This window comes from Uloborus diversus, chromosome 6 (genome assembly GCF_026930045.1).
Source record: "Uloborus diversus isolate 005 chromosome 6, Udiv.v.3.1, whole genome shotgun sequence".
Classification (NCBI taxonomy): domain Eukaryota; kingdom Metazoa; phylum Arthropoda; class Arachnida; order Araneae; family Uloboridae; genus Uloborus; species Uloborus diversus.
In genome coordinates, this window is record NC_072736.1 from 14,334,847 (window position 1) to 14,357,244 (window position 22,398).

The 22,398-nt window shown below is 37.8% G+C and overlaps 1 protein-coding gene across 1 annotated transcript in view; it reads left to right on the top strand.

Moving 5' to 3' along the window:
• The first annotated feature begins 753 nt into the window (after nucleotides 1-753).
• Nucleotides 754-22,398, top strand: part of LOC129224234 (protein bark beetle-like) — a 107,659-nt gene continuing 86,014 nt past the window's right edge. The window contains exons 1-3 of the mRNA XM_054858659.1: nucleotides 754-786; nucleotides 3,433-3,605; nucleotides 9,055-9,245. Of these exons, the coding sequence (XP_054714634.1) occupies nucleotides 754-786; nucleotides 3,433-3,605; nucleotides 9,055-9,245 (397 nt within the window). The remainder of the gene's footprint in view (nucleotides 787-3,432; nucleotides 3,606-9,054; nucleotides 9,246-22,398) is intronic.

The following is a 22,398-nucleotide window of genomic DNA, read 5'->3' on the forward strand; positions in this document are numbered from 1 at the left end:
CCTTCTTCGGCTCAAACTAGTTTTTTGTTATTATTTCTTATTTCCTGCTCTATTTTAAATGACTACCTCTACTAGTTTTAACGAGGCATGCAAAAGAGTACCTGAAAGAAAAGTAATTTGAAAGGAACTGGGAGGGGGGAAAAAGTCAAACGGCTTTTTTCAAAAGTTTTCTCTTTCTTTATTTTTGAACAAACTTCTGCTGACCTTTCCATTATTTTTTCTCATCACCCACTTCCCAAATTTTTCATACTTTTTGAGCAATCACGATTGCTTATTGTTCTCATTTGACTGTTTTGAATTCCTCTATGATTTTATTTTCCCGCCAGCACCCTCTGCCAGCACCGCCGTCGCGTCGACCGGCCTCACAATGCTGCTCCTCTTGCTAAAACCGTCTCCAGGTTGCGTCCATATCCTACACACACATACACACACACACTCATGCCTGCACACAGACACACACTCCTACACACACACATACACATACACACACAAGCTCGTGATTGCAAAAAACATAATTTGAATTCAAGATGCCAAAAATTCAAATTAATATATATATATATATATATGTGTGTGTGTGTGTGTGTGTGTATTTTTTTTTTTATCAAATGCATCATTACCTAATTTTTCTGATTTTTTAAAAAATATTTCTTGTCATCCTTAAAGAGGACATATTTCATCCTCATATATAATAGCGAATGATCGAGTAACGTTCCTGACGTCATCAATTTTTCGTCATGTTTGACATGCAGAGAAATGCCTTATTTTGACGGGGCTGAACTGGATCCGGTAACTTAACTGTTTTATTGGTGAGACTCATTGTAGGAGAATGAAGGAACGAAAAAGTACTCAACAATGAACGCTACCTACTGGAGTTTAGGGTTCATCCCCTGGAGTTAGGGTTGAAATTTCAACCATCAAAATATCACCACACAGGCAACGGCTTCGTTCAAATGTAAAAGTAATTTTCACCCGTCATACCTTGACGGGCGACTTTCTAGTTTATATTAATCATGGTTTCCAATTTTTCTTTAACCGTGGGAAAAACAACAGTTGATTCACCAGTTGTCCACTGACCATCGTAAAACTTGTGGGATCAGTAATCCTAACCTCGCTAGATTTCGTTTGGTCTCAAAGTAGAGGTGCAGAATGGGATCATTTCCAATATTTTAAAAGTATTTTTTTCTGAAAGAACATGCTTAAAAACCTAGGATCTAACCATTTTTTAAAAACTTTAAGTTTAATATTTTTAAAAAACTACTTAAATTGGTGATCTTTCATAGTTTACATTTCTTGCCGATGACATCACAAATGATGAAATGCCATTCTGTGTTGCTATTCACAGATCAAAATATTTAATTCGTATATTTTTACTCACGTGTATTGGCAACGATAGGGTTGATAGCAAGCGTAGAGCGCAATTTTAATTCGCTGCTTGTTTATCATAACGTGGAAACGCGGTACAAAGATGCGTCATAGAGCATCATTTGTGACGTCATAAAGACCACGCCTTGTTTGAAAAATCGGACATTTGAAGAAATTAATTAAAAAACAACTGTTGGGAAAATAAAAGAATTTTCCAGGTCCATGTTTTTTTTTTATTTTTTTGCATATTCTATCAATTTCAGTGACTAAAAGTACTACTTTTGACTGAAGGAAACAACCCCATTTCCGGAAATTTTGAGGCAATAGGGGAAAAAAACCCACTTTTTTCTAGAAAAATTGATTTTTTAGGAATTAAAATGTGGTTCACTATTTATATTTTCTTAAAAAACGCTTTTTGAGTATAATGGGATCGTTTCCAAAATTTTAAAACTATTCCTTTTTTCTGAAAGAGCATGCTTAAGAACATAGGATTTGACCATTTTTTAAATAATTTGACAAAGTTTAATATTTTTTAACAATTATTTTAATCAGTGCGCAGATTCAATTTCCTTTTTTACGCTTTGGCACATGACATCACAAGTGATGAAATGCCATTAACGCAGATAGCAATATTTAATTCGCTTCTGTACTGACATGTAGTAGCAACAGGGGCGTGCACAGGGAAAGGAGAAGGGACACCTGCTGACCCGGGTCCAAACCTGAAGGGGGCGCAATATTTTTAAAACTAGAGGTGAAATACAGGGGTGAACAATATGGAGGGGGTCTTGGAAAGGTCATTTGTGACGGGCCCCAAAATTTCTGTACACACCCCTGAGTGGCAACGATATGGTTGATAGCAAGCGTAGAGTGCAGTATTTAATTCGCTTCTTAATTATGGTTATCTGGAAACGCGGTAGACAGCAAGTGTAAGCATTCAGTGCGCCAGTGGAGTACGAGCCAAAGTTCATCAGTTGTGACATCATAAAGACCACGCCTTGTTTGAAAAATCGGATATTTTAAAATATTAATTAAAAAATGAACGTTTTAAAAATAAAAAATTTCCTCGCTCCATGCTTTTTTTTTTTTTTTTTTTTGCTCATTCTATCAACTTTAGTGACTGAAAGTAGTAGTTTTGACTGATGGAAACAGCCCCATTACATTTTTTCATAAAGTTACCGCGCTATAGTCAGGGCTAAGGCAGAAATATATGAAATACATCGCCCGCTCAGTCATTCCAGCCGAGGACTGGAGTTTCATGCTTATTAGCACTCATCAGCCCGGCATAGGAAATGACTGAGCTGGAGGTGGAAAACCTCTTAAGGAAGCCAAGAGAGCCAAACAAACTGGTAGCTAATATAAGAATTAGCACTGACCGGACGAGTGACTGAAGCAAATGGTTCGGTTCAATTACAAATACAAAAGTGACGACCAGCAACAGGCTCTGGGCCCAGCTAGACTGGTCCTAGTCAATTTACAATCCCCAGTGAAGATCAACGGCCCTCTTAAAACTGTCTACTCCCTTGCTCATTACCACCTCTTCCGGTAAACTGTTCCAAGGTTCCACTACCCTGCTAAAATAATAATTTTTCCTAACATCCATGTTAGCCTGAGATTTAAATCGCTTAAAACAATGACCCCTTGTCCTGTTTTCAGTGCTAAACTTCAGCCCCGTAACATCTTTCGTTTTAATAAATTTAAACAGCTGAATCATGTCCCCCTCTGTCTCTTCTTTGCTCAAGACTGTACATTTTAAGCCTTCTAAGCCTGGAATCATAGTCTAAGTGGGAAAGTCCACTTATTAGCCTTGTAGCCCGCCTTTGAACCCTTCCAATACATTAACGTCTTTCTTAAAAGATAAGGAGACCAAAACTGAACAGCATACTCCAAATGGGGTCTTACCAAACTTCTATATAAGGGCAGAAGAACTTCTTTAGATTTGTTTGAAATAGATCTATTGATAAACCCAAGCACCCCGTTGTTTCATTAAAAAATTTATGATTTGAACAAAATTAACATGTTGAGCTTTAAAATTCTTGTAAATTCAATTGCTTTCAATTTCTATTTTTTTAGGGCACTGCCGACTACGAGATCGTCTTCAACAGGTTGTCGCAGCCGTCTTGGTCCGAGACGCGCGCACCCGGCTGGCCGGATGCACGCTTAGTTGACGGCGATTCCATTCTTCAAGGCCGCCTGCAGCTCCTCCACAACGGTGCCTGGAGATCTGTCTGCACCAACTCTAAGAAGTAATTATCATAATAAGCTTAACTAGAGATTTCGGTGGTGATAGTCTTTAAAATATCTGTTAATTCAGTGCCGAATTTCATAATGTATCTAGCTACATAGAAAATATTGGGATCAGGGAATCGAAACATACACCGAACGATGTGTAAAGATGTTTTCCTTTAAAAAGGTTCACCCTTTCTTACCTGAATTTTAGTTTACAATTCTTATATAAAGAACTTAATTTTTATTGTACTTTTGGAGAAGCTGTATGATTAACTATAAAATACTGTTACGATGCACAAAATCAATGTTCAGTGGGAGTGCGGGAGAAATAAAATAAAGCAGTACGGTACGCACAATGTACAGTAGTAATAAAATGCAGCACTTTAATAGTACTGTACACTGTGAAACGTTCTGGTTCGAAATAAAATACACTTTATTACTCATAAAACACAATGTGGATTGTATCAAAGTTATTAAACACAATTTATTGATGTTGGAGGTTGAAGCCACTATTCCTTATGATTCATACACATGACGCCACTACTTCGAATGAAACATCACATGAAGCCACTACTTCATTATATTTCGATTCGATTTCGATTCCGAATCACAACTGGCTACAACTTTATTTATGTCGAGGACTGCATACTAAGTGCCTTGCCTCCATTTTTTTTATACCGATGGATGGCAGCACCAACACCGGATCGAACAGTTAATGAGAATTTAGAACTAGACCAGGAGCTAATAGCTACCTGCTGCTAGTAGTTGTTAGCACCCCCAGAGGTATCGTTTCACTTGGAGGACATTGAGACCACGAGCATAATTAACGTCGCCCAGTCCCCTTTAATGACGACGGTCATTAAAGGGGACTGGGCGACCATCGAGGTTCGAACTCAGGACCCTACGGCCCCGAATCCGACACTCTACCGATCGGGCTACCACGGCCCTACTTCATTATATGCATAACACTTTGCAAGAAGAAAGACAGCTTTTACTACTGTTGCCATTAAAAAACAACAATTAAAAATTAAATCTTTCACGGAAGTTATATTTCTTGGAGGAAGTACCGAACACACTGTACAGTAGTTACAGTAACTATATTTTTTACTAAGGATGATGATGAGATGCTGTGCGTTCATATCGTTACCAGTCTTCTGACAGCGCATATACACTATGAAACTGTTTAAGGGGTCTAAGGACCCTTAAGCTTCAAATTTCTCTATTTTCTGGAAAAAATATATGTTATGCATAATTTAATTCTGAACAATTTGATCCATATTTATTACCATACGCAAAAAACTTTTCAAGTTATCGTGAAAATGCGTAAACTTTCCCCATAGAGATTTATGTTTACAGCAGCTGTTTAATTCTCTTTTTCTCAGGTGCTGGTTTCTCGTTCTGCGTGCATGATATTTTAGAAAGTTTCTTATGTATTTCCGTAAAACTTTTTATGCATGTTTGTCTGATTTATTTTTATGATCTGAACCTAAATTTTAACTAAAAATGAAAGTTAATATCAAAAATAAAAAAAAAAAATATTTTCACCCAAAATTTTGGAAAATTTTGATATTAACTTATAAAATTTCAAAATAAAAAATTGAAAAAACTAAACAAAATTAGGTTTAGATCATAAAATAAATCAGACAAACATGCACAAAAAATTTCACGGAAATATATTACAAACTTTCTGAAATATCATGCACGCAAAACGAGAAATCCGAGAAAACGCAACCTGAGAAAAAGAGGCTTAAACAGCTGCTGTTAACATAAATCTCTATGGGGAAAGTGTACACATTTTTTTGATAACTTGAAAAGTTTTTTGCTTATGGTAATAAATAAGGTATCAAATTGTTCAGATTTAAAATAGGCATAACATATATTTTTTTCCAGAAAGTAAAACATTTTGAAGGTTAAGGGTCCTTAGACCCCTTAAAAGAGGAAAAAGAAGAAAGGGTGATGAGTTGATCCTCTGCTTTTCTTGGATCATCGCGGGATTAGTCCCATGGATCAGGGCGGTCATTCCAAGCTCGTCAGCTTGCGAGATCGAGATTCTCGCTCAAGTGATTGCTTGTGACGTAGAAATGTCACAAAGTAGTATTCTCATCTACTTGAACCTATCCGCAAGCTAAGTTCGTGTAGATTAGAATACTACTTTGCGACATTTCTACATCACAACCAATCATGTGAGCGAGAATCTCGATCTCGCAAGCTATCGAGCTTGGAATGACCACCCAGACATCTTTATCAGAAATGATGTCGTTTTTGGTTGCCTTAGTTTGTACTTCTCTAAGGCGAGCAAACTGGTGTAAAAGGTGATCGTAGACACAAGAGGATTAGCAAAGGTACAGAGTCTCGAAAGTTCGAGTTCCGCTTAATCCGAGGTGCTTCATTTATATTTAAAGTTATATTTTTATTAGCTAAAAATTTGATTTTCCTTAAAATCTGAAAATAGAAATATTTGCAGCTGTAAAAAACGTATTGACTTCGTTCAATAAATGATACAAATACAATATGAGGTTGATTATGATGTTTTGGTTGCTTTGCACATATAAATGCGTACGCATATAGAGAAAACTAGGAATCTTAGCAATTTTCCGAATTGCCGCCAAATTTGTGGACGCTAAAGACCAAGGGTTAATGTACTTCGGCCATGGCCTTGCTGATAGTGACAAAAGCAAAAAAACATAGCCCATAATTGACGATAGCGCCAAACTCCCAGTTAATAACCATGGCAGGATTGAGGGCCATTGCCTCGAGATTTTGGACTTTTCTATTTATTCCCACACTAGTGGCACCCGCACGGCTTCGCCTGTAATAGAAAAATTAAAGGTCTTTTGGTTCGCCTGTATATTTACAAATAATGTATGGTGAAATTTCTCGCCAATTGGCTTGTGCCCATGTTACGGTTCCACGTTATGATAATTTCGTAATTTATGATAGTTTTTTTTCTTAAAATTGGAATAAAAAAAGAACCACATCGAATTTCCGAAAAATCGCTTTGAGGTGCACACCCACATGCTACATACTAACTTTGTGCCAAATTTCATGAAAATCGGCCGAACGGTTTAGGCGCTATGCGCGTCACAGACATCCTACAGATATCCTACAGACATCCAGACATCTAGACATCCTCCGGACAGAGAGACTTTCTGCTTTATTATTAGTAAAGAAGTTAAGTTGAAATTCGTCTAAAAGCAATTAAAAGAAAATTTATGGTTAAGTTTGAGTGGGTTTTTTCTTTCTTGAAGACAATTTGTCCTTTTTCTTAAGGAAGTAAAAGGTCTCCTCCTTATGTCTTTCAAGTTGTGTAAATTTTAAATGTGAATTTTTTTTCCGGATAATCCGAGTTTTCAGTAATCCGAGGTGAAGTGAGCCCCAGTTACCTCGGATTTTTGAGATTCTACTGTAATGGATCGCATCATATTATGATTATGCGCCTCCGACCTTTAGCATTTCTCTTGCGTACATACTCTTTTCGTTTTAAACTTCAAAAGTCAGGCCAGGCATCTCTTTTTCTTCCTCACTTGCAAATTTAAGTAATTCAGCAAGGTATATGATGAACTTTGGCCATGGCAGTCAATGAGTTCGCTAATATCCTCTTTGGCCATATCGGAGAAAACCTTCCTCGCTGAGATGCTGTCCGTGATTCCCTTCCGAAAATGTTCATGTTGCGCGAGAGGAATTTGAGTTAGCTCTAAAATTCTTACTCCTGAAAAATTCGCGTTAAAGCCAATTCGCGTAAGACGAGTCGCGTTGCAGCACGAACAGGGACGGATACCAGGGGAGAGTCATGGAAGTCATGACCCCTCCTACCTAAACCTTCGACAAAATTATTCATCCATCATTATTATATGATATCATAATTTTCATGCAAAATAGATGGATGTAGAATGTCATGCAAATACATTATTTATCGTTATATTCAAATACTTTATGAATAAAATGGAATTGTTTGCCGTAATATTTTTAATATATTAATTATTTGTTTAAGTAAATATTTAAAGTAATCTTTCCTTTCATTGCTTCTGAAATTAACTATTAAAATTTGTGCCCTACTAGGCGCCTTATTCCGGCCCGATTTGGGGCTTCTTATTGACACCCAAAAAGTTCCAGAAATGTTTCCTATTCAAAACTCTATATTTTTCAACATGTTCCAATGACTGAATAGGTCAGAAAATGTATGAGACTTGTACTAAATGTAAATTAGTGCTAGCATCTCTGGATCATCTTTTATATTAGGCGGGACTGGAGAGGACATCTACTCCAGTTTTCTCCTGGTGTATGATTTCTTGAAGACTCTTGGGCTAACGGACCTGGTCTAGCCTGTGGCTAGACATCACTCTCCGAGGGTCCGCTGTGCTTGTCACCATGGCCTGATAAAGATATCAGGGGCCCCTAGGCTATATACTTTTTCAGGGTTCCTGTGTAGTCAACCATTGCAATTTTAGCCATTGCCGAAAAACGTTTGAGCTATTGGTTAGAAAAAAAATTAACCATTTGAGGGCCCCTAAAAAGTAGGGGCCCTAGAGTCACGGCCTAGTTGACCTATTCAGTAAGCAGGCCCTGCCTGTTACGCAGTGGCCTTACCAAATTAGGAACCACCGGATCCTTGCGGCTAGACAGGAGGAATTAATCAACAACAGCAGCATTTTTCAGCATGCCTATTCTTAAAAAGCTAGTCTGTATCTTAGAGCAGGAATTAAAATGGAGGGAGCAAGTTCAATCATCGACTTAGAAAAAGCTGACCCAAAGTCCCCAAGTCACGTGACCCAACAACGACGAATGGTTGGCACGTTTTGCGTGAAACAAGCGAAAGAAAACTGATTTCTTCCAATCCTTTGCTTTAAAATATATCACGTGACTTGGGGGTCTTGGTTTCATAAATGAAAGTCTTCACTCCCTCCATTTTATCTCTTCTCAATGCTCTATATCCGCCCCTGAGCACGAGTCCACTGTACACAGTAGCAATAGTTCTTTTTTCGTGTAGCGAGATAATTTGCTCTTTTATTTCTTTTCTCTCTTTTTTGAGCAATCACGATTGCTAATTGTTTTCATTTGACCGTCCTTGATGCCCGGTTTCTTTTTCAAGCCCACCGTCCTCTGCAAGCGCGACCTACACACACGCTCGCTCATACACACACAGGCGCCTTTACACATACACACACGCCAGCGTGCATACACACAGGTCTACACACACACACAAGTCTACACATACACAACTATGCACACGTAACCGCCCAAGTGGAACGACAGGAACCGTTTCTATAAATAGGCGAGTGGGGTGGTAACCAATGAGTAGGAGGGTCCGGTCGCAACTCGTGATTGCGAAAAACATAATTTAAATTCAAATTAATTTTGAAAATTTGAAATTTTTCTTTTCTTTTTCTGCTATTCAGTATTGCTTTGCTACAAAATCTATTATATCACGCTAACCACTTTGATAATATTCCCATCATTTTCTTCCAGTTGGACAGAAGAATCCCTGCACGTGATGTGCCGCCAACTGGGGTTCTCTGGCGGCCACCTGTACCACTGGTTCCCGAGGAACAACGATTCTAGTCAGCTGCTGTACGAAGATCCTCAGTGCAATGGGAACGAATCATCTTTATTCGAGTGTCCGAATTGGACTTCGAGGAGGTTGGGCAGCGGAGTCTGTGGTGAGTGCATTATTTTACATTCCTAGCACCAGTTTTTTTTTTGCTTTCTCAGGAGTCCTTTTTTCGAGTGCGACTCAACATGCCAAGGGTTCTCTTTTTGAGAGTGTCACTCAACAATAGTTTTTATCCCACGACCTTTTTAGAGTGACGCGACATCAGTTTTTATTTCAGGTATTTCCTTTTCGAGTGTAACGCGGCGTCAGTTTTTTCTTGGGACCTTCATCGAGTGCTCCACGCAGGCCCGGATCTTCGTACCCATAGACCTCGCAGTGGGGGGGGGGGGGGGGGCACGACCTAAAGGGGCCCCACGGCCCAAAAAATTGAAAAAAAAATTGAATTTTGTCATCTTGAATTCAAATTATGTTTTTCGCAAAGTGTGTGTTTGTATGTGTGTGTGTTTGTGTGTGGGGGTATGTGTGTGTAGGCATGTGTGTTTGTGTCTATGTGCAGGCATGAGTGTGTGGGTAGTTGTGTGTATGTGTGGTGTGTGGGTGTATGTGTCTGTGTGTGTAGGGCATATGTGTTTGTGTCTGTGTGCAGGCATATATGTTTGTGTCTGTGTGCAGGCATGAGTGTGTGGGTAGTTGTGTTTATGTGTGTGTGTGTGTTTGTATGTGTATGTGTTTGTGTATGTGTGTAGGTGTATGTATGTGTGTGAAGGTGTATATATGTATATGTGTGTAGGTGCGTGTATGTATGCGTGTAAGTGTAGCATGTTGACGAAACCTGGAGACGGTTTTCGCTATAGGAGCAGCATCGTGAGGACCCGGTCGACGGTGATGCTGCGGAGGGTGGCGGTGGGAAAAATGATAGGAACGTCAAAAACAGTCAAATGAAAGCAATAAGCAATCGTGATTGCTCAAAAACTAGCACCGTTGCAAATAGTATACACTAATGGCCGTTTGGGAGAGGCCCTACAGGTTTTCTTGCAGGGGGGCCAAAATTTATAGATCCGAGCTTGGCTCCTTGATATCAGTTTTTGTCTATGCACCTTTTTCGAGTGTGACTCGGTATCAGTTTTTATCTTAGGAACTCTTTTGTCTTCTCTCAGTTGACATTTTTATGTCCAAACCAATAGATCTCGCGCACATGTTATCGACGTACGATCCTCACATATACTAAAGTTCTTTCAACGAGTTCAATAAAACGCTCAAAAGAATTCGGAGCTTCTGGTAACGAAATTGAGATGTAGTTTATATATATAGCTACTGCTATTCTCTCGTTTTCAAGTGACCCAAAAATGGATGAGGACTTTTTCAGCTTTGACCTTTTGACTGTGGTTGAAAAAGGGCCACTGGAGTCAGGGGTGCCCCCTCTCTAAGAGCAAGGGCACACCCTCCACTAAATCTCACGATGCCCCTCCCCCCCCATACCAAGAGTCACCCCCTAAAAATGAGGAAAAAAAACCGTCAAAACAAGCCTTCCTTAAAAATTTCAATGACGTAGTCTGCGCCATGACCGTCCCTACTGTCCAACCACTGATTTTATGGAATTTTCAAACGTCCAGATGAGACGAATCTACCTGAATGAGGGGGAAAAGTAAAAATTTGATGCGTGTATTCCGCTCACTTGAATGAGACTCTGCTTCTGCAAAAGCTGACATCGCTAAAAATAATAGATTTGTCCATTTCCGGCTGTAAAACGGATGTTTGTCTTTCCATACAATCCGTGGTCAGACAGTAGTTGGGCGCCGCTGCCGGAGCAGTTCTCGGCAGCTCATAATGCAGTGATTAGTTCTTGTTCACGTGACTTATATGTGTACCATCGACTCCTTCTACTTGCGATGTCTAGTTGTGTAAGGTCTATGGGCTTAGCTTTAGGAGTACACAGATGGACATTTACCCCCCCTTCAGATTTCAGAAAAACATCCTTTTCTTACTGTGGCTGTAGTAGTATTGCGTTTGCAAATTTTCCTTCTCTTCCCCGTTCTTCCCCTACTAGTTACGCTTATGGTTATTGATACTCTTCTTTGCAAATCAAGTTTAGATTAAGTATGCTTTGAACAACCATATTATATCTTTAGAGCGGGTATTTAACTGGAGGGAGCAAGTCCAATCATTGACTCAGGAAATGCTGAGGCAAAGATTTCAAGTCACATGGTTCAAAGGTCACGAATGAGAGACATGTTTTTCGTGAAACGATTGGAAGAAACCTGATTTCCTCCAATGCTTTACTCTCAAATATATTACGTGACTTGGGATCTTTTTGCTTCAAGAGTCGATGGCTTCACTCACTCCACCTCTTATTTCTTCTCAATGAGTATACCTAGAGCAGGGCCCCCAACCTACGGCCCGCCGGCTACATCCGGTCCGCGAACACATTTCTCCCGACCCGCGGGAAGCTTACATGTGTGTGGGTGCGTGTGTGTGTGAGTGTATGTATGCGTGTGTGTGTGTATGCATGTGTGTGAGTGAGTGTTGTGTACGCGCGTGTGTGTGTGTAGGCGTTCGTGTGTGTAAGTAGGCATGTGTGTTTGTGTCTGTGTGCAGTCATGAGTGTGTGTATGTGTGTGTAGGTGTGTGTGTATGTGTAGGTGTGTGTGTGCGTGTGTAGGTGTGTGTATGTATGCGTGTGTGTGTTGGATATGGACGCAACCTGGACACTGTTTTCGCAAGAGGAGCAGCATCGTGCGGCGGCCGGTCGACGGTGATGCTGCAGAGGGTGCTGGTGGGAAAATAAAATCAGCGTAACATCAAAAACAGTCAAATGAGAACAATAAGCAATCGTGATTGCTCAAAAAAACTCATGGGTGTTTGGGGGTTGGCGCAAACTAGACCACTGAACTGAAATATTGTTGGATTTTGTTAGCCCGCATCACCTCCAAAGTTTTACCATTTAGCCTTTGATTGAGAAAGGTTTGGGGGGCACCCCTGACTAAGAGAAAAGAAATGACTGTATAATTAAATATGCAAAATTGCATAGTTAAAATATTTTTTTTTTAACGGAAGCACTAATTCCTTTACTTTTCTTTGTCCCGGCCCACAAGTTGAACATGCTGAGTTTCAGCCTCATTTTGTTATTCTTCGATTAAATAATAGCCAATAAAAAGACCCATTACACAAACACGAAAAATGACTGTTAACCAGGATCGTCGCACTCTTCTAAAGGTCATTATACTACGGCAAGCATCCACGTAATAATATGGAAGTCGGTGTGAGGAACAATTACCAAGCCACTTGCTCACAGAAAAAAAAAAAAAATCCTCGAGTTTTCTAGTATTTAAAGAAAAGCAGTGAGTTACGTCGGCTATTAGTTCCACAAAGAACATCCCCGATTTTTTTTTATTCCTTCGGAAGTTGCCATTTCACACCAGAACTAACGGCCCATAACGAGTAGTTATTTTCTTCTACCAGTTTTACTGCTCTGTCTTGTTTTTTTTTCTCTTGTTTTAGATAGATGTTTGACTACCGTGCGGTTAACTCGTTAAGAAATACTACAGTAAAGCGTTGTTTATACGTTTTGCAAACGACTGACGTCAAACGACGTATGGTTGATAATTTTTAAACGATTAATCCTCAAAGTACAAATTTATGCAAATGTTAGATTTAAGACTTTTAAAAAGTTTTTTTTATCAGTTTTTACTACAAACACAAGGGGGGGGGGGGTACTATACAGGGTTTTATACTACACCTGGGGGGGAGTCATGGCGCAGACTACGCTATTGAAATTTTAGGGAGGGTGTTTTGGGTGGCACTTTTATCTTTTGGGGGGGGGGGGCTTGCTTTTGGGTGGGTCTTTGCGACATTAAGGGATATGCGCCCTTGCTTTTAGTAGAGGGGGGATTCTAGACAGAGAGAGCAGACATCTAGACAAAGAGACTTTGAGCTTTATTATTAGTAAAGGTTTGGCTATTATTTCACATTTTAATGAAGCTTTTTTAAAGTTGTTTTATTTAGTGGGCGTGTTATTTCACATTTTAATGGAGCTTAGTATTTAATTTAGTTGGCGGATATTTTACATTTTGATAGAGCTTTTAGATGTCATTTATTGGTTTGTTTTCATAGGAGATTTATCTTGTTTCGCGGAGCACAAAAAAATGCTGCTCGTTCAAGAACATAAAGATTCCACTTTTGAAGAAGTGCAACCAAGCGCATTCGTTAAGGAACATGCGTTTCATTCTGAGTTTAGTGTAGTTATTATCCAGATCATTAAAAAAGTCCTCATTTCAAAAGAGAAGTATATTATAGATTTGATAACAAGACGATTGACCTTGAACGATTTCATTTCTGTTTGAGAGGAAAGAGGATAAATTCTTATCATCAGCAAGACAATCCGGCCTTTCTCAACCTTAATTTAATAAATGGAAAAATGGAGTAGTTTTAACCATTCGTTTGCCAAAGCTCACGTTATCAGAGCCAAAATATAATGTGTGAATTTTTTTTTCTTTCTTTATAAAATCTTTTTAAAATTTTCGACTGACTACTTTTGTACACAATATGAGTTTTTTCCCATTCTCACTCGAACTGTAAACCAGTTTCACACATCGTAAAATATTTTTCCGTTACAGCTATATGCACTGGTTCAAACATTTCTTCCAAGTCGAAAAAAAAAAAGTTTTTTGACTGTTCAAGTAAGATTAAACGCATCTATCTTTTTCAAAAACAGATGTGTCCGCAGATGCGGTTAAACGACGAAATTCGATTCACAAATCTAGAACAATATTATTTCTAAACCGGAACGAACCAATCACGAGAGGATCTGAAGCGTGCCTGCTTCGTCTTGGGACATCGTCACTCTAGTAGGCCATCCTGTGTTCGGATTTGCCTGTCGAACATCAAACCAACCATAATTGTGCATTCTCACCGTTATTTGTGTTTAGTTTTCGAGGGCAGGTTGTTTTATTTTCTTCCACTGAAAAAAAATAGGCATTATTTTTGTGATAAGATCTATCCCTTTTCTCCCTCTATGTTTTTTACTTTATTTTTAAATCAAATGATATTAAAAAGATACAGACACCGCATAGACCCTATTCACGGTTTGGCAACGGTCCCTTCAGCTGTCGGTCCATGGGTATTTTGACCAACTATGCAGTGTTAGTAGTGCAAAAAAACTCATTTTATTTAAAGGCTAGTGGTACCCGCACGGCTTTGCCCGTAATAGAAAAATTAAAAGGTCTTTTGGTTCGCCTGTATATTTACAAACAATGTATGGTGAATTTTGTCGCCAGTTGGCTTGTACCCATGTTACGGTTCCACGTTATGATAATTTGGTATCTCGCCAATTGGCTTGTGCCCATGTTACGGTTCCACGTCATGATAATTTCGTAATTTACTCGTCCATCTTATGATACTTTTGTTCTTAAAATGGGAATAGAAAAAGAACCACATCGAATTTTCGAAAAATCGCTTCGAGGTGCATACCCCCATGCTACACACTAACTTTGTGCCAATTTTATGAAAATCGGCCGAAAGGTCTAAGCGCTATGCGCGTCAGAGATCCTGACAGGCAGAGGGACTTTCAGCTTTATTATTAGTAAAGATGTATTACTGGACTTCATGCACATCATGAACATGCTTATTGCTTACACAGACTTATGATTGCATGCAAAATGCTAAGAAAAGGGAAAAATAAAAAAAGAATTTGAGTTTTCACCATGTTTCTGATGAGGAAACAAAGAGGCTTAAAACCATGAAAATACGATTATAAAGAGTGTATTTTGTACTAAATGAATCATTCACCTTTCTTTCACAACGTTTTCTAGTTAAAAACTTCCAAAAGCTCTCTTTCTTAAATAGAAATAAAGTTTATAAGTCGCATAAAAGCAAGTGTTATGATAACGCCGCATTTATTATAGTACCGTATTTTCGTCTCCTACAATTCCCACATGCACTGCAGTGACGTTTTATACCTGCAGTGGCGTCAAGTGAATAGGGTCCATTGTTTCCTTGTACACCCGTTAACAGGGGTGCCCACAGGGGGTGATTATGGTGCAAGTTGCCCCATCAACATTTTGGGGGGGGGGATTTTTTAAATTTTTTAAATTTATTTATTTAAATTTATTTATTGGTTTTTCTAATTTATTTATTGATTTATTTTTAATTTATTTTCAATTTAAATTATTTATTTTATTTTATTCTATTCTGTTTTCTTATATTTCATTTGTTTATTTAGTTTAGGTGAATGTGTGTGTGTGTATGTCATTCAAAGTCAGAACTTTTCTATTAAAATAATAACAATTGAAAAATAACCAAATAAATAAATAAATAATATTTAAAACAAATAAATAAAATAAAAAAGAGAGCTAAAAGATAAAAAAGGGAAAGAGAGTTGAGAAAGCTTTGGGAGGGGGGGGGGTGTATTTGCGCCATTGAACTTGGGGGGGGGGGTGGCACCCCTGGTCTGTTAAATTACACACATTTTTTAATAACTGCTTTCTGCGTTGTCCAGCGTTGCACGATCTACGTAGAAAATAAAAGTTGCGTCAAGTGACGTGTGCAAAAATCTAAATTAAATAAAAGAAAAATTAATGAAAATTATAAAAATTCCATTCTTAGCAAGTGTATAGAAGCTTTTGGGACAACTTAATTATTTGCAACTCAAATAAACTATAGGGGAGCTGCAGCCACTGTCTAATGGCGGGTGAAAAGGTAAAACAAACAAATGCCGTAACTTACAACTTGCTTTGACGCTTTGTGAATGACAGTAATTTTTCATCGTGTTTGTGGGAAGCTTTCTTTTTTATTCTTCTGAAATTACATTGCACTACAAACTGTCCGAAGCCTGTAATTTACCCCAAAGAAAACACGTGGAATGGAATGTTTTACCCTTTTCGGTAGAGTTGTTAATCACCGTAAAGTAGAGTATTCGAGCTCTGAAGTTCGAGCGAATTCTTGCGAGGAAGTAATACCGATGACTGTTAATCAAAAGCATATCTAAAATTATATCCCCTCTGCGAAATTATACTTGCCGTAGCTGGAGCGAACTTATATCGAAGGATCACCAAGTAGGCTGAAATCAACGCTCCTTAATACTATCTAAATGCCTGTCGCTGTCTCACTCTTAACATAGAGCTAAAGTGATCCCAATTAGTAAATTTCGGTACACCTGCTACGGCCATCTATCGAAGTTCGAAGGTATTCGAAATTATAGTGGAGTACACAATTGGTTAACTTTTTAAATTTTGAAATTAACCAATTAACAATTTGATTTGCATTGTTTGGATCCATCGCCATAGCAACGCCATCCTATGTATTACCGCCAGGTAGCGTTGAAAGTGTACTGGCTTAGGACAACTTTTTGAGGCAAATGTGATAGGCATTTAGTATTAAGGAGGCGATGCTGAAATTGAGTTCTTCAGGACTAACGACTTGAGAAATAAAAAACGAGCTGTCTTCACTTCTATTTCTCTATAACAATTACGAGTTCGTAGGAATGTGAAATGGAGTTTCGTGATAAGAAGATATCTTGTTTACTGATGACGTATTGTTCTTGCCCGAATGACGACTTCTTCATAATCTCTTCTATCGACAACTGTTTGCTCACACTCACCTCAGTACTCGTAGATGGTATTATTGCTGTTTTATTGAGAGGTTATGTTGAAGATTTCTAAAAATTCGCCTCCCTTCCCCTTCATGTCTGAAGAATTAAGAGAGCATCATTTGGGGAAAATATCCAAATCTGGACATTGACGAATCAAGGATTTTCTTCTGGGGGAGGCTGAGGTCGTTAAAATGTTGTCTCCTTACCATCACCAAAGTTCATTAATGTAAACGAAGATGTTTTTTAAAAACTAGCTATCATTATCTGCTATCAAGGGGTGAAAATGGCGAATGACATTTTTTGTGTCACACTTGAAATTATCAAAAATTTGGTATTCAGTGGTAAAATTTTAAAATTTAAATCTGAGTGTAGATCGAAAAAAAAAAGTCATGCATTTTAGACACTATTGCTAAACAATTTGAAAGCAAAACTTTCAATACTTGTTAAGGATGCAAAAAAAAAAAAAAAAAAAAAAAAATATGCGCATAGCAATTGTAGATAGTGTAAAAGAAGTAGAAGAAAGAAAAGCTGCAAAATCTTAAGCAAATAGTTTAAAACAGTGAACAACTAACTTTCGAAAACTAACATTCTCAAATTCCTGTATTAACCTTAAAAAGAACGAAAACAAATTAAATGATAAAGATAGGATGGATGTAGGGAAATATATCTTTGTTTAAATTTTACGTTTAGATACATAAACATAAAAAAGGCTTAAAAAAAAGAACTTAGTTCTGGTCTGGGGGCGGCTGCAGCCTCATAGCCGACCCCCTGAATTCGCCACTGAGTCTGGATAAATCTTGTGATAGTACGCATCATTAGTGCTGTTTCATTCTGAATGTAAAACTTTAAATTTACTAGTTTGCTTCTCGATGGATAGGTGAGGTAGTTGCCTCACCCTTCACCAGCCTTTTGAGGAGTTTTGTAAGGTTTTTGTAATGAAAATAAAACTCACTTGGTTACGTATTGTGAGGCTCTGACAGGTTGAGCTCCGACTCGGACAATGTTTACCTCTGTTTCGGAAAATAGGGAGGGGTAATTGGCGCTTAGTTGAGTTGAGAAACTTTCTTAGTAGTTTTTCGAAAGTACTCCAACTAAAATCCGAACCAATAACGCGTCTATTTTTCATTAAACTCCTCTAAAACGGGTAAACATAGTCAAGGTCACAGCTCAACTAACCAGAGCTGCACTATAGTTTCCCTCAGTATTTTTAGCATCGGAGAGTCAAAAAGCTTGAATTTGTAGGAAATGGGAAGGACAGTAAACGCGACCGGCTGATGGGGTTGTTTCCTTCAGTCAAAAGTAGTAATTTTAGTCACTGAAATTGATAGAATAAGCAAAAAAAGATAACAATAATAATAACATGGACCCAAAAAATTCTTTCATTTTCCCTACAGTTATTTTTTAAGTAATTTTTTTAAATGTCCGATTTTTCAAACAAGGCGTGGTCTAGATGACGTCACAAATGATGCTCTTTGGCGCATCTTTGTACTGCGTTTCCACGTTATGATAATCAAGAAGCGAATTAAAATTGCGCTCTACGCTTGCTGTCAACCATATCGTTGCCAATACACGTGAGTAAAGATGCGAATTAAATATTTTGCACTTTGAATGGCAACACAGAATGGCATTTCATCATTTGTGATGTCATCGGCAAGAAATGTAAACAATGAATGATCACCGATTTAAGTAATTTTTTTAAAAATATTAAACTTAAACAAATTATTTAAAAAATGGTTTGATCCTATGTTTTAAAGCATGTTCTTTCAGAAAAAAAAATACTTTTAAAATATTGGAAACGACCCCATTGTGACTTCCGCAGTTCGCGTCTTGTCAGGGAGTTTGACACTAGTTTTCAGTTGAAATTTGTCTTATTGTAAACAAACAAGGATGCTTGACGAAAATAAATTTTGTTTTGACAACGCTTGATTATAGCTACCTTCGCTTCTCCTGTTTTCAACTGGTTTTGAAGTGAACTTATCCAAGGATGAATGCCAGCAATCCTGAGGTGATCTAAATCGGCGAATGGTAGGGGAGACTGGGGAGGTTTGACCCACCCTATCATTTTCATATTAAAACACATATTTAACTGATGAGTGCTGGAATGCAGCATAATATTAAGTCAAATCAAAAGCTGTTTCTTTTTTTTTTTAGCCAATTTGAAGAACAGTTAAGAAGAAATCGCGTATGATAGCTTTTTCATGCAGAAAAGTCATTTTTTTCGTTGCAAGTTCTCCTCTGTGCGATTTGCCATTCACTTTTACAGAAGTAAATTGCATTATTTATATACTCTGATTAATGTGCTAAAAGCCTGTTTACTTACTTTTAAAATTCACAATTTATTTATACGCAGTTTTTATTGTATTTTCTAAAATGGCTATTAAGGGAGGTTTGACCTACGTCAGTTACGGAAGGTTTGACCCACGTCAGTTACGGAAGGTTTGACCCGGGTCAAAACTCCCCATTTAATTTTGTTTGATGGTGTAACATTTTTAAAACAATATTTTATTTTATTTATTTTAAGTAAGATTGTGTTTCGTTCAAATGAAAAAAAAGTTGCTCTTAACTTGTAATTAAAGTCTCTTTACATAGTACAGATAACAGTGATTTGAAACACTTCCTGTTTGTGAATAATTCGTATCAAACTAAACACAACTCATATTTGCTTTTCTACTTTGTTTAATTCAGTTTTTAAGATATTCAACCCATACAGACCCTTATTAATCCAATTCAAAACTAGTAACACCTGAACAGCTGCGCCCATTTGCCAAAGCAGGACTTAGAAAAGTCAAAGAAGGAAGAGAATTGATCACATCTAGATTTTTTGACAGACACCCCTGTCAAAGCTGAGATAGAAAAAATGCATAATATGAAAAAGAGTAACAAAATATCTAAAAATATTTTTAAACAGCAAACAGTAAAACGAAGATTACACTTGTGTCAGACAGTGAATAAAAACGTGAAATATTCTCATGTCATTAAAAAAAAACTATGATTTTTCTTTTACATAAGTGTTGTTTGTATCATATATTAGTATTAAATCAGACATATTAACATTTCAGTATAGTTTATATAACTTTTAACCTCTGTTGGTCAAACCTCCCTTATGGTGGATCAAACCTCCCTCAAGTGGAGAAGTCTGACACAGTTTAGACACTCTTGAAGAATTGCTAGTAAAAAAAATAATTTAAATAAAAAACAACAATGTAAAAAGTTGCTCAGTTATATTTCCTCTCGAAAAAAGTCAATCAGGAATTTTTCTTATGGAAACTTTTTTTTTTAAATACCTTAGTAAAAAGTGTTAAAATTGTCACTTTTTACGCCTCACAGTTTACTCAGCAGTTATTTACCAAAAGAACGGTTTTTCTTGCAATGATAACAATAATAATAGCAAAAATAATAATAACTTTGAAAAGAACTTTATACCATGCAGCGGAAAGAACTCTTAAACTTGAAGTTAATAAAAACAAAAACGGGAATGGGGAAAACTTTTAGGTGAAATTTGTCAAAATTAAAGCATAGATACCTACTGTCCAACCACAGATTGGATGGAATTTTCAAACGTCCAGATAAGACGAATCTATATGAATGAGGGGGAAAAGAAAATTTGATGCCGGTACTCCGCTCAGTTGAATGTGACTCTGCTTCTGCAAAAGCTGGCATCGCTAAAAAAAAAAAAAAAAAAAAAAAAAAAAAAAAAAAAAAAAAAAAAAAAATTTGAATTCTGAAATTTTGAATTCAAATTATGGTTTTCGCAATCACGAACTGAGACAGGACCCTACTCATTGGAGTTATTGTTTCTAGAAACGGCTCCTGTCCCCCCCCCCCCCCCCCCCCAAGCCTGCCTCTCCTCCTGGGTGGTTACGTGTGCATAGTTGTGTGTGTGCGTAGACCTGTGTGTATGTACGTAGGCGTGTGTGAGGGTATGTGTGTGAAGTCGTGTGTGTGTATGCGTGTGAACGTGCGTGTGTGTAGGCATGGACGCCTCCGACCAGGAGCTCAAAACCGGAGCAGCCGCTCCACGCCGCCAGCAGAGGACGGTGGGCGATGGTGCTGCAAAGGCTTCTGGTCCAAGTTGAAAAAGGCACGGACACCAAAAATGGTCAAATGAGAACAATAAGCATCGTGATTGCTCAAAAAAAAAAAAAAAAAAAAAAAAAAATGATTCGTTCATTTCCGGCTGTAAAACGGATTTTTGTCTTTCCATACAATCCGTGGTCAGACAGTATTTCATAATCGAACTGTCGGTATTGAAAATATAACCAGTTTTCTTACTCAGTGATAAAATCATTGCTACCAAAACGCGGCACACGAATTTAACTCCAAACCTCTTGGAAGAAGAAATTTTAGAATCGTGCAATGTATATCGTATCAAAAGCACCTCTCACTTCCACTTCCTCGTTTTATTCACTCAAAAAAGAATACATTTTATTTCGACGAAATAACTCGATTTCCTCCGCTTTGACCCCCCACTCTTGTTACGTGTAGGCAGTAATGCGGTTTTTATTTTCATACTGTGAGTTCTAAAAACACGATTTATATTCTCACGAGTCATGTTCGCCTGTTTTTTGGAACCGATGTAACGACATCGTTTTCTGCGAGATCCTTGTCTGCGTTTTGTTACGGTCTCCGAAAAAGATTACTCATTCTTTTTTCCTTGGGAAACCAATCTTGATTCGGTTTTTGTTTTCCTTGAATTTTAAATAAATGATTTGCTTCGCTGATTTGAAATCTCGAGTGAGAAAGGTAGCGTTGAGGTTTTTTTTTTAAATCTCTAGTGAGATGCCGTTTTCTTCAAAAACGCGTGACTTGGAAATCCGTTATTTCTGCTGATTATATACGTGTTGTGAGAAGGGTTATTATAACTTGAAGTGTGGACTGTCGCTTGAATTTTCTAATGTACACCCATTCAAGACAACTTTAATCCACATTTTTTTTTTTTTTTTTGAGCAATCACGATTGCTTATTGTTCTTACTTGACTGTTTTTGATGTTACGCTGATTTTATTTTCCCACCAGCACCCTCTGCCAGCACCACCGTCGCGTCGACCTGCCTCACGATGCTGCTCCTCTTGCGAAAACCGTCTCCAGGTTGCGTCCATATCCTACACACACACGCCTACACACTTATGCCTGCGCACAGACACAAACACACATTCCTACACACACACACTCATGCCTACACACAGACACAAACACATATGCCTACATACACACACACACGAACGCCTACACACACACACACACGCGCGCGCGTACACACACAGCACTGCATACACAACACGCACACACATGCATACATACACACATATACACGCACCCACATACATGCGCCTACACAAACACACACGCGCATTCACACACACACACACGCTCGTGATTGCGAAAAACATAATTTGAATTCAAGATGCCAAAAATTCAAATTATTATTATATATATATATATATATATATATATATATATATATATATATATATATATATATATATTCTTTTTTGAGCTACTGCTTATTTACCTCATTTGACCGTTTTTGATGTTTCTGTGATTTTTCAGACTGCCATGACGGCGGGAATAAGTTGTGATCGTTGTTTTTAATATTTAATTAGAGAGGCTAATTTTCCTCGTCATGGAAACACATCGTCTGCGTTCATTCAAGGCTTAACTAAAGCATATTTTTC